The 16,052-nt window shown below is 39.0% G+C and overlaps 2 protein-coding genes across 4 annotated transcripts in view; both read left to right on the forward strand.

Annotated features, from left to right (window-relative positions):
- The first annotated feature begins 212 nt into the window (after positions 1-212).
- On the forward strand, positions 213-3,727 carry anxa1a (annexin A1a). 3 transcript variants are annotated; one of them, XM_033972838.2, is made up of 11 exons: positions 213-362; positions 779-859; positions 1,376-1,466; positions 1,663-1,757; positions 2,026-2,139; positions 2,317-2,407; positions 2,489-2,568; positions 2,674-2,818; positions 2,892-3,046; positions 3,129-3,251; positions 3,373-3,727. In XM_033972838.2, the coding sequence occupies exons 2-11, from the start codon at positions 800-802 to the stop codon at positions 3,427-3,429; spliced, it is 1,011 nt and encodes a 336-aa protein (XP_033828729.1). In that variant the 5' UTR covers positions 213-362; positions 779-799; the 3' UTR covers positions 3,430-3,727. The 3 variants fall into 3 exon arrangements, with proteins under 3 accessions (XP_033828729.1, XP_055080376.1, XP_033828730.1); XM_055224401.1 differs by having other exon boundaries at positions 215-362; positions 1,376-1,469; positions 1,666-1,757; positions 3,373-3,632; XM_033972839.2 differs by having other exon boundaries at positions 216-362; positions 783-859; positions 3,373-3,632.
- Positions 3,728-4,669: 942 nt separating this feature from the next.
- rimbp2b (RIMS binding protein 2b) overlaps positions 4,670-16,052 on the forward strand; it is a 60,739-nt gene continuing 49,356 nt past the window's right edge. Inside the window, 3 exon segments of the mRNA XM_055224400.1 lie at positions 4,670-4,877; positions 4,957-5,073; positions 12,135-12,260. Of these exon segments, the coding sequence (XP_055080375.1) occupies positions 4,875-4,877; positions 4,957-5,073; positions 12,135-12,260 (246 nt within the window). The 5' untranslated portion in view covers positions 4,670-4,874.

Consider the following 16,052-nt stretch of genomic DNA (forward strand, 5'->3'; position numbering starts at 1 on the left):
TGCATTGAAACATTAAGCAAACATGACAGGGAAATTGCGCAAAATAGGACAAAATAAATAATAAATAGGAATAAAGTAATAGATATATAATTTAATGGCTATTGCGTATGTCACAAGTAATGAATGCTCTGTTGAATGACAAGAATCAGTGTTATGAAACTTCCATTCGCTGCGAAACTTCCTGGTTTTGACTCACAGTGGAGCCCACACTGCGGTCCGTGCGCAGCGGAGACTGGGGCTCTGCGCTGCATCTGGACTCGCCCCGTAACGAGGTGGGGTTTATCCTGAGTATAAATATACTATCTCTCACAGTGCTACGACCCTGGAAACTCAACACAACTTTCTTCTCTTAAAGTCGACCGGTAAGAAATACTTTCTTCTAATCCTGATACAGCTCCAGAGTCTGACACTGACTTAGTTTGAATAGACCAGTGATTTTCATGTGGCTCCTAAAATCTCCTTTTCCTCAAGGTACTGCTCTAACCAATGAGGGTGTGGTTTTCAACAGCTGTCGTCTTTATAGTCCTTTTCTGAGAGCTGAACAGCTCTTAAGGTTTTCTTCATTTTAAAAGATAAGAAATTATTGAAATTCAATGACCATCCTGATTTAAAACTTTTGAAAGTAGTTTCTTCGGGCGTGGCCACACTGTTCCCACACGCTCTGTTGAGATATGTTTAAGTCTGGAAGACTTACACTAGACCTACATGAAATGTTGACCTTGTTCACTCCATATACTCCTTATATGATATAATTGTAAAATGTGTGTTCTTGGTTTAGGAAGACTGCAGCAGAAACACCATGTCTTTCATACAATCCCTCATGAAGCAGGCCATTTACATGGGCATGCCAGATGAGTCAGTGAGTATTACTGCTCTTGTTGCCAGGGACAACTGCTCTTTTTTCAGCTTTTCCTGTGGTATGTCAGAGTGGAAAAAATGAGCAGGCAAATTAGATAATGAGAGCAAAGAGAGTGTACCTTGAAGTCTAAAACTTGTCTGAAGGTTGAAAAAGTATAAGGCTAGTTGTTGCTAATGTACAGCCAAGTTTGAAGAGTTTTGTCAAGAAACAGAAAGGGTAACATTTTCATATCAAGTTTGTCTGACTTGGTGAGTCATAGGAAGGAATTTGTGCCCCTCCCTTTACCAACTCCTTCAGTTCTTTAGTCTCCTCATTTGCTTTATGTGAACTGTAAGTGAGGTTGCACTAAGTGTATGCATGCATGTCTCTGTCCAGACCAGTCCATGGCAATAGTACAAATGCTTATTTAGTGAGTTCATTTAAGGAATCTACACAGATGCAGTGCCACCTCACACCCGGTACTCATAACACTATAATATTTACACAACATACATAATCGCTATTATTATGTTGTAGGTGCTGAAAAATGAGGGAACAGTTACTGCAGCCCCAAACTTCAGTCCCAGTGGAGACGCAGGCGTCCTGGATAAAGCCATCAAGACAAAAGGTGGTCTTAGGTTTTGAGCACGTTTGAGCACGTTACTGTGTCGTACTGAACAGCCTTAACAGTTTTTAATGTTGGTGTCTGGCGCCATCTGCTGCGCGAATGACAAACGTAGCGTCACAGAACTTCTTTCTGTGGCTGTATACTGCACCATTCTTAAAAATAATGTCAAATAATAATAATAATGTCATTGTTACAGGAGTGGATGAGAACACCATCATTGAAATCCTGGTCAAAAGAAGCAATGAACAAAGGCAGCAAATCAAAGCAGCTTACCAACAGGCCTGTGGCAAGGTAAATATATGCTGTGTTAAAACAAATGAGAGCTGTAACAGTGTGAATGTAGCAGGATCAGGAAAGGTTTATTCTGTTGACCTGTCCAGAGAATCACATTCTGAAGCAAGTTACGTCATTTAATTAATTCATTCAAAAGATTTAAATTTCTTACAGAATATATTAATATTACACACATTACATACAAAAGTATTTTTATTCCTTTATTTTTTTTTTCTAAGGAATGTATGTCAATTGTGCACATCTTAATAATGATGCCTTTCTCTAGAGTCTTGAATCAGCCCTAAAGAGCGCCTTAAAGGGAGACCTGGAGGAAGTTGTGTTGGGTCTGCTAAAAACACCATCCCAGTATGATGCTGAGCTACTTAAACAAGCCATGAAGGTGTGCACAACACGCAATGGGCCAATGGAATACACTAAAAACCTAAGACTGATTATGCAGGGGGCTGCTTTGGCCATTATCTGCAATTTTCAGTTCTACTATGAACATATTTTCTCTTTTTCAGCTTATTTATTTATTTTCTGTCTCATGTCATTCTATGTACATTTCTGCTATTAGGGTCTTGGTACAGATGAGGACACCCTCGTAGAGATTTTGGCTTCACGCACCAACAATGAGATTCTGGCAGTTAAGGCAGCCTACAAGACAGGTACAACAAACCAAATTCCTTCTTTCCCCTTTTCCATATTTTCTTTTACTAAATACTTAATGTATGATTTCCGTTGCCAAGAATACAAAAAAGATCTTGAGGATGACATCAAGTCCGATACAAGTGGTGACTTCAGGAAAGCCCTGCTGGAGCTCTGTAAGGTACATAGATAAGCACCACATCATAAATGCAAATTAAAATCTTTATTGTCACTTAATGAACATTTTAAAAATGATATATTGTTGTTACTGATACAAACATCTCAGGCTGGCAGGACAGAGGGAGTTGTTGAACCATTGATTGACAGCGATGCCAGGGCCCTGTATGAAGCTGGAGAAGGAAGAAAAGGCAAGGACTGCTCCACTTTTATTGAAATCCTCACCACCAGGAGTGCCTCACATCTCCGCAGAGGTTAGAAAAATGGCAGACATCCACAGTTTTTCTTTTATTGATAGTAGTGGCTAATGCATTTAATTTTCTGTAGTGTTTGAGAGATACGCCAAGTACAGCAAAGTGGACGTGGCCAAAGCTATCGACCTGGAGATGAAAGGAGATATTGAAAGTTGTCTCACAGCTGTTGTGAAGTGTGCTGGAAGTAGGCCAGCTTTCTTTGCAGAGAAGCTGTATTTGGCTATGAAGGTACACCATAGTGTGTGTGCACACATGTTCAAATATTATCAAGAGCAATACAATTTTAGCAAACTGCTATAACTTTTTACAGGGCAAAGGAACGCGAAAAAACATCCTTACACGTATTATGGTGAGTCGCTCTGAAATTGACATGAAGAAGATCAAAGAGGAATACCAAAAGAACTATGGCAAAACACTGTCGCAAGATATCCTGGTAAGTGTCTGACCATTGCCCTTGCATAAAGAGTGTCATATATTACATAAAAAGTGTTCCATACTTTTTTACATAATCAAAATTAAAATAAATATTTTATTTTGTAAAATGTCTTTTTCAGGATGACACTAAAGGCGACTATGAGAAGATCCTTCTTGCTCTCTGTGGGGAAAACTAAACATAATGAACTGAATTAGGAAAAAATATATTCCAGTAACATTTTTTGACACAGTGTTTTCTTTTGGACAAATCGCCATCATGAACTCAAACTTCACCTCATCCCAGTTACAGCTTGTGCTTTGACTATATACCTGTTATTTCCAAAGAAACCAATGCTGCAAATACATATGTCAATATAATTATTATATTAAAAAATTAAATAGGCTAAATAAAAAATGTAAAACCTAAGTCTAATTTTTCTTACATCTGGTAAGCCTATTGACTGTCAATAAAGTCTTAATTAGTTTTTACTAACTAATGAATGCATTTGAATTGTAAATATTGTGCATCCTTTCTGTGATTGTAATGAGAGTGAGACATGTCTCAGAGGTCACTAAATCCACATGGGGGCAATAATGCGCCTTGCAGAAGTTATTCTAGTCATAGAAGAAGATTGCAAAATGGCGCACTCCATAGTGTTTGTTTATGTCCAGCACTCGACGATGCTTAGCTATTGTTTTTATGTTGCGTTAAGCACATATTTCATTAAAATAAAGTAATAAGCTAATTTATCTGCTGATTCAAAATCTCCAGAAGATACTTGTTGAAAGGTTTATGTATGTTAAACTGAGGGCTACAGGGCGATTTTATTGTAAGTGTTTGCGTTAGCATGCTACGTGGCTAACATTAACCCTTTCCTTTCCCTTCAGTTTCGTTTAGTGGAATCTCAATCGCCAGGTTTTTTTCTAAAACATCGACCGGTTTGTGCTGGTTAATCACCTCTGCTGAGAGACATCTCCTATGCTTATTAATATGGCTCAGTTGCAAGTAACCTCAGGTATTTGCATTCATAATACAAATAAATAGTCTTTACTACAGACTGATCTATAATAGTGCATTTTAATATTGATGTAACATATATATTTTGTTAGGAGACCTGTTAAATTAAAGATCCACCAATGAAAGGTACAGACAACCAGTTAAAGCCATTTTTGGCTAAGTCTAGATAAGATGAATCAATAATGCATTAGAAGCTAATTATATAACTTATGCTAAGGTAGACTGGGCATATTTCCAGACTGTAAAGTTAAATCTGTATTATAGCAGAGAACCCATTGACAACCCTCCTGAAGAAAAAAATATAACCTGATATGTGTAATTATGTCATGATAAATGCCCTCATAGACTTAATTTGCCCATGAGTCTGTCCTTTCAAACTCCACATTAAGAGTTATTATACTTTACTTAAATAGCTTGCTTGCTTAGAGGGATTTGTGTTTACATGTGTCCTGCGGCAGCTGTGCTATATTTTCTGTCTCTTTGTACTTAGAATAATCCAACATCCACTATTATGTAACATCGCTGCTGAATACAGATATTTATAATCTGAACATGCTGGAGTTATGACATCAGCTGGCTGCCGACCGTGACAAGCATTTGGGGGAGCATGAAAATCACTTGGTCATGGTAGGTCCTTACGCGGAACAAGCTTTTTGAATCCATTTAGAAAGATACATCACCATCTGTTTTTCTGTCCATGTTGCAGAGTACAATGGGTTGTCAGAAGACTTGCAAGGTAGAAAAGCTACTGAAACAGACTCAAAGGGATCTAGTATGGAGCCAGAGACAGAGGATAACTACACCAAAGAGGAACAGCCATAAGGTGAGTGATTTCTGTTATTCATCAAAGCTGTGTGTATGCATAAGCTGGGAATCAGTCATGTTCATGCACTGGCAGGATCAGCACTGTTGATGCCTACAGCCATAATCTGACCTTGTCCTGCACTGGCTGACAAAGATGTCTCTTTACATCCGGTATATGTAGAACTCATTATTACTATGTGACTCTATTTTTACCATGCCAGTATTGAGAATGTACATCATAAAAAAATATAGTATATTGGCACAATTTTAACATTGTATTTTATTATAGTTTTTTCATAATACCTGATAGTTCTTTTTAATGTGCACACAGTGTTGCCAGAACTGTTGATCACACCTCCTACAGTTGTGTGAAGGCAGACCTGAGCCTCTCTGACACCCTGTGACAGCTGTCTGAGTGTGTTGTTTTTTCAGATAGAGACGTTGCCTATTGTTGAATACATACAAAAAATGGGTGCAGCTAGTGCAGTTTTCACATTTAGATTATTTGTCATGACTTGATATTTGTTCAAATCAAGACCTTTACCTGTGATGTTTCTGCTAGTTTTCCATTACATTGTCACAGTGTTTGACCCTGGATCTCTGCTTTAAAGCTGCCACTGTCAGATGGGCTAACCACCTTTGCTTTATGTTTATTGGGTGTAGGGGAACCGTTGACATGAGTGCTATGTTATGTTATGAATGTTAAACCTCTGTGTTACGTAGATTCAGTTGGGATTGTGGCGAAGGTCCCCCGATGGAGGGGGAGGGACAGATTTGAACAGAGGTAAGGATCTGCTGTGGTTGCTAGGCATTTGGGCTGAGGCTTATCTGTTTGGGGCTGTTTCTTTCTCACAGCTGCGTGCTTACAGCAGCAATCTACAGAGGGCGGCCTTGCTCCTCCACATTCTCCTGTAGTGAAAAAAAGCTCAGGATGCCCCAAATAATCCTCTTTAATACCCTTCAGCACTTGATATTCTGCTCTCTGATTGGATGGCTGCTGTTTGTGATAGCTGATTGGTCTTGCTGAGTGTTCAGCAAGTGAGGTTTTCAAGCCAAGCCTCCTGGGAGCCGCTGTGGCATAATGACCCATGACGAGGCAAGGCAGAGTCCCTGTATCATCTTACAAAACAGCTGGAAAGATATTTAAGAAACCAGGGAGGACATTCCAAAGAAAAATGCCTTAGATCCTCAAATGACCGTGCCACTTTGATAATGGACGCTCAGTTGTAAAGTTAATTTGTTCAAAGAGCAGTGACTTAAGACAAGATTATGTTTGACTTTTGAGAGATGGTCTGGTTAAAGAAAAGCTTCTTGGATGGGGAATGCCGCTCCGAGCAGCTGCGCACTGCACTGCCTCTGCACCCCTGCGTGCCTTAGTGTGTATGAGCAGGCGAGTGTGAGAGCGGCGGAGAGGAGAAAGGGGGCGTGTTGATGTGTGTGCTCTACTGCACAGCCCCAGTAGTGTGAGCCCAGTGATGCTGGCTCGCTGTCTCTCTCTCTCCTCCTCCTTGCGCTGCCTGGCTGTGCTTCTTTCTGCCAAGCATTGATGAACCATTTTATGCTACGGAGCTGCCATATACATTGCCTGGTTCTCGCGGCTGGATCGCTTGTTGTCCTACCATCACTATTACAATCTGCTACCAGTGCTCTTCTCTTTTAACATCTGATGCTAAGGTACTGTACCGTCTACCATCTGATGTCAGACTGTATCTGTTTTTACAGCACACACTGCTTGTTCTGCTGGCTCTGCTGCAGGATTGCTGTGGTGCCTCTGTTGCCAGGATAAGAATTATGGGAACATGTCAGTGTCCCAGCGGCTACAGTCATTGAAATTCATGCTTGCAGTAGAGCTGATTATTCTCATGTGTACCTGATTTGTCCTGTTTTAACACATGGACTAAGAAGGGATAGAGGACACAGTACTTCATTTGTATGCAAAAGGATTTGCCATCCAATTTAAGTGTTTCAGGTTTCTCTCTTCCTCATTTGTTTTGAACAACACAGCTAGGATTGGATGGTGTATATATGAGTAGCACAACATGGTCTTTATGGCTAACTCTGCTTGGCTATGGTTGTTAGAATAATTACCATCCAAGGAGTTTTTAGTGGAATTAATGTGCAGAGGGTTTGGTAGTGTCAACTTAAGATGGGAAAAACAGTGTTACTGGTGTGTGCACATGAATGCTAATGGTATCAGGACTGTCATGCATTGTGGTATGTATTATTCATTTAGGCTTTACAGGCGACTTCGTTTCAGATGAACATTAACTGATATGGGCGGTGATTTGTTGGATCTCAAAACATGCCCTTGACTGTCAGCATGATTTTGAGTATGATCTAACTCACTGATAAATAGATATGTAAAAAGACTAGGTGTTCTATGTGCTGTTTTATTGCTAAAATATGCACTCTGAAGTCATAGAGCCTATAGATGGCAGTCATGAGAGGGACTGGATTGTGGGAATCTATAGTGGCCAATGGGAAGCCAGCAGCCTCTGTGTGATTTTGTCTGTCAGAAGAGGTTTATGTATGAGCGCAGGTATGTGTATTTGCAGCATCCCAAGGTCACTCATTTGAAGAGCTTCCATAATTAGGCCTGTCAGTCTCCCTCACACCAAGTACAAGAGGATGCTCTAACAAAACCTCCATTCATGCACTGGCTATTCTGCCCACCTTGACAAGTAGTCATAGCCATTCATCAATTTACTGGCTCACCCTGATCTCGTGGCAAGTGACTTTTATCTTCACTATGCACTAGAGACAAATTGTCATATTTGTGTCTTAAGGAGCCTGCTTGTTTGTAAAAGGCAGGAATATATGAATGGTTGATAAACATGGCAGTCAAATACTAGTATCATGTGCGTGTACGGTCTATGGTTATGACATCAAAGAGGCGTGCCAATATTTACCACCACTGTTACTACAAAAATACATTTTGCTTGTATTTATATGTGGTGCTACTTTTTGTTCCAATACTTTAAAGACAAACACACTCAGCAGTTTAGCAATGCTTTATCAAAGCAAATGAACACCCCAGAATTGCACCCTGGTCCAAATTAAAAAATGCTATTTTTTACTTGTACATTCATCACACAAATAGGATGAAAGTTATTTTGTGAATAGAAATTGTTTTTTGTATTCATTGTAACATAATAATAATAATAATAATAATAATAATAATAATAATAATAATAATAATAATAATAAAGATATTAAAAATATTGTAATATTATGGTCTATTAAATACATAAACTGTATTAAGTAGGACAATACAGAAAAATAATTTTAGAATTTAGTAATTAGATTCCATATAAGATTTTGTCTAGAAAAAACAATAGGCATGTGGCCTTGAAGGGCATGAATCAGTGAGACTGTTTGTCATTTATGCTCATGTAATACCAAGGTGCAGACTACGGCGGCTCCGTGTGAGTGGAGCATGGCTCAGCATGGTCCTGAGTGACTGTAGTAACAGCAGATGATGCTGCTGTTGGCGCCTGGATGTGGCCTGGATAAGGCACGTGACCTCAGCTGTGTGGAGCATTAGTGATCTGAACAGCAGGGTCCACGACAGACGTTACATAACACCATCTTCACTGGGAAATCTCTGTCAAAATGGATCCAGGAATCTCAGCGACTGCAGCCATAGAGTGCACTATCATTATCAGAGAAAACATTACTCAGATTTGTGGGTGGATGGGCCAGTACATGACAAAGCTGGTTTGCCCCTTCACTAGGCTGAAGTACTTGTACATGAAAGTAAATTTCAGTAGATAAACAAAGTACATGATGCAGTCCAACTATTTTCACTGTATTGTTTATCTTTTCATGTATTACTACATTGGATTTGATTAGCCATTATTTCAATGATAACAAAGTAATAATGAATCAATCTATCATAGCAAATAATAATACAGATTGACTCCACAGTTAGACTGACATGCTTGTAAAGTCAGTTAGACGACTACAACGCTAAGGTAGTGTAAGGTTAGATTTGGTTGTGGTCATGTGACTGCTGTGTCCAGCAGAGTTTGAGTTCTGAAGAGCAGGAGGTCAGAGGAGAGGATCCACTAATCACCACAGGGATTTGACTGCATTCATAATCGATTTTTTTTGGACTTGATTAGTAATGTCCCTTCTGTTAGATGGACTTCACTGATTTGACAGTGACACTGAGCATTCACTTATGAATGTTATTTTAATGTTTTGTCAGACTGATGTTCCAGATAGCAATACTCAAATCAAATTGCATAAAATAGTGATGTCAAATATATATGGACACTTTCCACCCTGACTCTCATAGTGATATTAGTAGCTGTTCATCTTTACTGAATACAAAGTCACATTTATTTTTGTTTAGTTTGGTCAGCAGTTTTGAGCCTGGCCATGGTGCACTTTGTACAATGGCCAAAAAAAAAACATTTACAGTCACAAATAACTACTGATTTTCCCATTCATTCACTATAATTATTTTTCTTTGAGTATTTTTATATTTATTTGCACAATAATACATCCCATTGTAAACAGCAACTATCTTGGGTGGTGACCCCCCCTCAAGTAATACCTTATTACATCTTGTTAAAGATGGACATTCATATCTGTTTGCGAGAGGCAGGTGATTATGTTGATTTTTGCCCAGATCCACAGGCGGCTGCGATTATTTGTGTGGATTTGCTTTGTAATAAAAAAGCTTATCTGCACCGGTTCAGTTCATGTCTCTCTGTGCTGGTTCCTTTTGTCCCTCTAATCCGCCCACTGACACTGTACTCACATGCCTCTGTGACCTAAATCATAATACATGATAATAGTACATATTTTCTTTGAACAAATTAATTTTAACTTCCTATCAACTCTTTATTTTTACATATATTAGGCACTACTCATGTTTACGTGATTACTGATTTAGTATTTGTAGGCCTCAATTAAAATAATTGTACCATTTACTTGAGTGGTTATAGGAAATTCTAATTTAAATTTCTCCATATTCAACCTTTCTTTTCATCAGTCTCTTTGTTATTTTTTGTTGTATTGTTTTAACAGCATGTGCCAGTTTAGACAATAACATGCCAATTTATAGATTAAGGTTAAACGTGGAACATTTAATAATTCACAATATTGGCAGGCATTTCTACAGTCACATATTTCCAGTCAATTCAAAGCCTATGTTCTTTTGATAATTAACAGCATGCTAATGTGGTCAGAAGTTAATGTGTTGTGTTGTGTGGGAATGTAATTGATTCTAATGTCCTGATCAAGTGAATTTCAGAGCAGATTAGAAAAAAAAAAACTAACTACTGTCTACTGCAGCACAAACCCTTTTGTAGTCATTCATCTTTGTTAACTCTTTAATGGAGCACACTAAATTGTTCTATAGGTCTCAGTGGAGATGGTAAGCATCATGTCTTTCCATGCTTCTCTGGTACAGTGAACAGGGGCACTGGGTAATCACACAAAAACACTATAATAAGGTAGATCAAATTAGGCTGCCCTCACTAAAATCAATTCAAGGGATCATCATGGCGCACATACTAAACTGAGTTGTTAAGGCTTCTCATCCAGATATATAATAATATATGGTTAAGGCAATACTGGACCATTGCCTGACACTACCTCATGTTTAATTTTCACATTCTTCCTCAGTGGATCGCCACAACAAACCAAACCATAACAAACCATAACAAAGATGTTACAGGCAAGATTGTGCATACACAAGGTTCACGCTTCAACCCTCTGCTTTATGCCACTGTGGCCCCAGTTGAATCTTCAAAAAGAGGGTCGACAGAATAAAAAACAAATTCATTTTTGGTATCTAAACAGTAAAAGGTCACATTTTATATGATGCTTCTCTATCTTCAAGGCACTCAAAGCGCTTTACAATAAGAAACCACTCACTCAAGTAAGTGTCTTGCCCAATTACACAACAACAGCTGTGGGAGCTGGGATTTCAACTGTCACCCTTTGAACCAGGAGATGAACACTGCTAAAGCCAGGGCTAATGCATTATATGTAATTCTGCAGTCTTTTCTTTTAAAATTTCATGATCTTATTTATGTTTTTAATGTCTTTCCTACTCTGTAAAGCACTTTGAATTACTTTTTGTACATATTGCGCTATACAGACAAATTTGCCTTGCCTTATAAATTGCGAGGTGAGGAAAAAAGACTGAAAAAGCATTGGTAGCAAACTTTGAGAGACCCTACTGTATCTGAGGTGGAGTAATGGTGGGCTGGGTCTTGTTTTGGTGGCATAGAGAGCAGAATAGTGAGAATGAGTGTCCAGATGTGTGTTTGCATTTGGGAGGTTATGGCACTGCCTCTTACCATGAGAAACAAACACTAATTGCCCAGTGGCCTGGGGTTGGAGATGTGCAGCTGGGGACAAGCAGCTAAAAATAACCCAGCTTGTTCCCATGAGTGGCGGGCACAGAACCACAGCATTAGTATTCAGCATTGAGACATGGCATAGACAAAAAAGGTCAACTCCTTGCCATGGTCACAAATGTCAGGGAGGGGTACAGAGGCTGAATTAACCCCCAGTGTGCCCTGATGGGAACCTGCCCACCCAAGCCCTGTCCTCTAAACACTTGCATGGAAATGTCACATGGAAACAGCCAGGCTTGTGTCATGACATCCTACGTTCTGTTTGTAGCTGAGCAGTGTCCAAGCCTCAAGCCTTTAGCTTCACACTGAGAGGGCCCTCCGTGCTCGAGTCAAGTTACAGCTCCCTCTCTATGACACAATAGAAGCATCTGGTTCCACCTGACTGGAGTTATGAATAATTTAAGTCAGGGAATTATTATTTCCAGCTAGCTCCACTAGCTTAGCAATAACAAGCAGTTTAGTTGGTGTTATCAAGGTTGCTTGCAAATTGTTTGAACATGGAGTACGGATGTTATTTTAGCACCCATAATCTATGTGAATCTGTTTGAACCTGGCTAAAGTGAAATGCATTGTGACTTTGATAATGGATAATAGGGTTTGCTTTATTTCATTAAAGACAGAACCAGCACTTTGCACAAAGCGATTGTTGAAACTATTGTTCTGACGTTCAGTGTTGTAAGATTTTTATTTATTTTTTTTCCAGGTGAGAAATGAGGTTCTACCCTTGCAATTGCCACACAGACGAGATCTGGAAAGCTCCCTTCTTTTAGAGGACTGCAGACTTAACAGAGACACTTGGAGCCATCAAAACCGAAAACAGAAGTTACTGGTGAGTATTCTGTGTGGAAAAAGGGATAATCGTTGTTGGTGTTGGACTGAGCACAGACTATTAACCACATTTGAAGATGGCTGTTGAGGCTTTGCTTTGAGCACTTGTTTGCCTTTCATGTTTTGCTCCTTTGCTTTAGACTGTTGAGCGTAAATTATTTTTTCCTCCAGTTGCTTACCCAGTGTCAAAATGAGCTGTACTTGCAGCGGCCTGTACGGAAAATGCCACTAGGATAAATTGGGGTCAATATTGGAGTTCATATTATTTTTTAAACTCACTGACTTGTGAAAAGTATGGCTGCAATCTTCCTTGGCTACCTGGCAGCTGCCACGTCAAACATTAGAAAGCTATTTCTCCTCTGACCTCATTACTCATCTACTTTTCCATACCTGGTCACAAGAAGTAAACAATAATTTACATGGATGTTTTAACATTAATCTTATAGACTTTACTCCTCTTGTTTCTTCATCTACCCATTTTAGTCTTGGACTGTTGATTGACAAGGGAAATTCCTTGTACACAGTTTCTGTGTTTCATCTTACTAACGGTAAAAGTTTTATTTGTATATGTGGTGTAAAACTCTGGAACAACCTGGATACACATTTCAATCAATGCAAAAATATCCATAAATTCAAGTTGTTATATAAGCATATGGTCTGGTCATAGTATATAAATAGAGGGTTTTAATATTATTACAATACTCCGTTCTGCATTGTTGGTTTATGCTTGTTGTTTCCTTACCATTATTGGTATGTGCTGTCCATTACCATTACTTGTATTTGCTGTCTGTTCCCATGGCTGGTGTCTTTCATTTTCTTACAATTGTTGGTATCCTTTTTATTATTACAATATGATGATAGTTAGGTTACCAAGATATAACAGTTCATTGTCCTCACGTGTAAATAGTCCATATGGTTTGATGGAAAACTCGTTATGTTGGATGGGATTAAATACATTTTCTTCTTCTTACTCCTTTTTTGACAAAAGTAAAGGTAACTGTAATATTAAAAGCTTTTTTGTTGTTGATTTTCAAAATTAAAACCTAAATAAAAAAAAAAGATTTTGATATAATTTATGCTTTGTCCAAGTCAAAAAACCTCAGCACATGGCAATTTTTAGAGTCAGTATTTAGTCCAGATAACAATGATTTCATTACTAAACTAGTTGACGATTATTTCAATAATTTATTAGTTGTGAGTAATCAACTAATTATCAGCCTACTGGCATATTTCATACATACATATAGTGTTATTGTGGATGTGTGTTACAGGAGATGATCACAGCTCAGTATAGGGATTGCTTACGATGCAAAAGCACACAGAAAAAAATCTACATTAAAAATACATTACTGCAGATTTTATTTAGCTAATACATTTTCTTATTCTGTTTATACTTTTTTACTGTAGCCTTTCACTTAGAGATAGACAGTGAAAAAGGTTTCCCAGAGTGTAGTGCTTTGTCTGGGCTGGGATCTCACAGTGGATGCTGCTTGTAATTCCCCCGGCTTCCCCTGACGTCTGTGGTTCAATATGAATGAGCTGCATTGATTAGGCCTCAGTGTGAGGACGGCAGGTTGTTTGCATGGCTGTGTATGTTGAGGGGCGGCTTGCTTTGTCTCACGTGTTTAGCACTTAGCAGACAGTTGTTTTCACTGGGGATGACTTCTGTAGGTGTGTTGTACTTGCCGTTTCCGATGTAATAAGTTGGGTCTGTATTTAAAGCTAAAGTGGCGATGGAAAATTATATTGACAGGTGCAGTAACATAAGATACTGACGAAGCTGAGGTCTGTCTGGATGCTTTTAACCTTCTGCTTACATCAGGTAAAGTTCACATTCAAATAGTCTTGGAATGAAAAATAATACTTTCCTTTGCGTTCTGTCTAAACAAGGCGGTATGTGTAAAGATGTTATAAGATGCGATTCTCAAACCTCTCTGAGCGGAGAGCATGACCTTCTTGTGCTGAAGTGTGCCAGCTGTAATCTATAGGGGTGCGATGTTAGAGCTACACTGTGATTGCTCGCTAATGAGGGTGGTGTGAGCTTTATTTTTAAACGCACGCCTCCTTGTGACAGGGCTACTTGATAATTACCTTGTCATCATTTGTTATAAGCAACATTTGCTTCTTCATGCAGGACAATGAATATGTGCTTGGCTGCTAGTGGTGTCATGATAAGCTGTCCATGTGAGTTAGTCCATTGTTTTAATAGTGATGTTAGTATATGGTATATTGGCCTACATTAAATTTTTTATCTCCTCCCCCTCAAATGTCATGTGCCTTTTTACCATTTCACATCCAAAATCCCCTTTCTGGTCTTTCTCAGCCTTCTTTCTGACTGTTTTAATCCCAACATCCTTTCAATACCTCCCTCCTCTGTGACTATTTTGAGTCTTTGCCTATGATTTATAAAACATACAACATGATCTTTCTGTTTGATGTACACTGCTTGTATCCATGGTTGACCCTTCTATGAAAATGTGACTGCACTCACAGATTTTTATGATTACTCGCATAACTGGATACCAAACCAATGTGGTAGTCTAAATCTCACTTGTCTCATTGCAACCTGTATAAACATATCAATCGCTTGCATTGAAATCACAATAATAGGTTTGTTTATTTGCTATGCGGAAATCAAAGTGGTCCTACAAATATGCCAAGGATAAAGTTACATCTTATTTTTCCATCTTATGTGATGCCAGAATGGGCTGTTTCCTCCCCCCCTCCTTGTCAGCTGCAGGGGTGAACTTCTGAGGTAAATTGGCAGACTTACCAGTCCGTCAGAAAATGAAACCCCTGCATCCGTCAAAGCCTTAGTCAGAGCAAGTGTTTGAGCAATTTTCCCGCACCCTTTTTTGTTTCGAGTCGTGCGTTGCCTGCAAAGATTAAAGTGGAGAAGATGTACTTGTTTACCGCCCTATGCAGTAAAATGATATGTGACGTTTTGGCAAGCCGCTTCTTCTCATGCGTCAGCAGCAGACTATTTTATGTCTATATATTCATTGTTTTTCTGCGTGTGCTGGGCCGGCCTTCAGAATATTTATAAGATGAGATTGTGACCCATTGGCCATCTGTCTCTGGGGGTGTCTCACTGTCACAGCTGTGATGGCAAAGCAACAAGACTTATTAGTGATGTGAATGTTTCCATCTGAATTTAACTTCTGCCTCATGTGTGACTAATGAAAGCCCTACAGCCTTGCCTACAGTTTCCTGATGGTTAAGTGACTCACCAACCCAGAATGGACTAAGAATACACAGATTGGCATAATCACTGTTTTCTCACTGTAGTTACGTAGTACTGCTGGTACTTTGTTGTTTAAAGTACATCTTCTACCTATCCAAGTCAAATCTTGTTCCCTTGTTTTGGGTTTTAGTTTACTGTTGCCCCTTTAATGCAAATGTATCTTCATCTTGGCTCTAATCATAGTCATCCAGAGACTGTAATGATTCATTTCTGCAGACATCTGGTTGTTTGCTCATATATTGATGTGGAAGGTCCCTATGATGGGGGCCACTTCATGTTTACATCAGTTCTAATACAATTAAAGCTACACTACAGGCCTCCACTGATCCTTTAATTCAATTACCCCTCCCCTTATTAACGCTCAGATGCTGCTGTTGACCCAGGACTGCATCGTACATGGGGAAGGCCTTAAGTGTCGCCTTAGTTGTGATGCAGTAAGTCCCTGTTCTTCTTTGGCATTACACACTGTTCAGACAATCAACATTTTGACCTCTGAATGGTGACGTGAATAACACAGATTATATATACACCCTGGCACCTCTTCATGAG

The sequence above is a fragment of the Periophthalmus magnuspinnatus genome, chromosome 9 (genome assembly GCF_009829125.3).
Source record: "Periophthalmus magnuspinnatus isolate fPerMag1 chromosome 9, fPerMag1.2.pri, whole genome shotgun sequence".
Taxonomy (NCBI): Eukaryota; Metazoa; Chordata; class Actinopteri; order Gobiiformes; family Gobiidae; genus Periophthalmus; species Periophthalmus magnuspinnatus.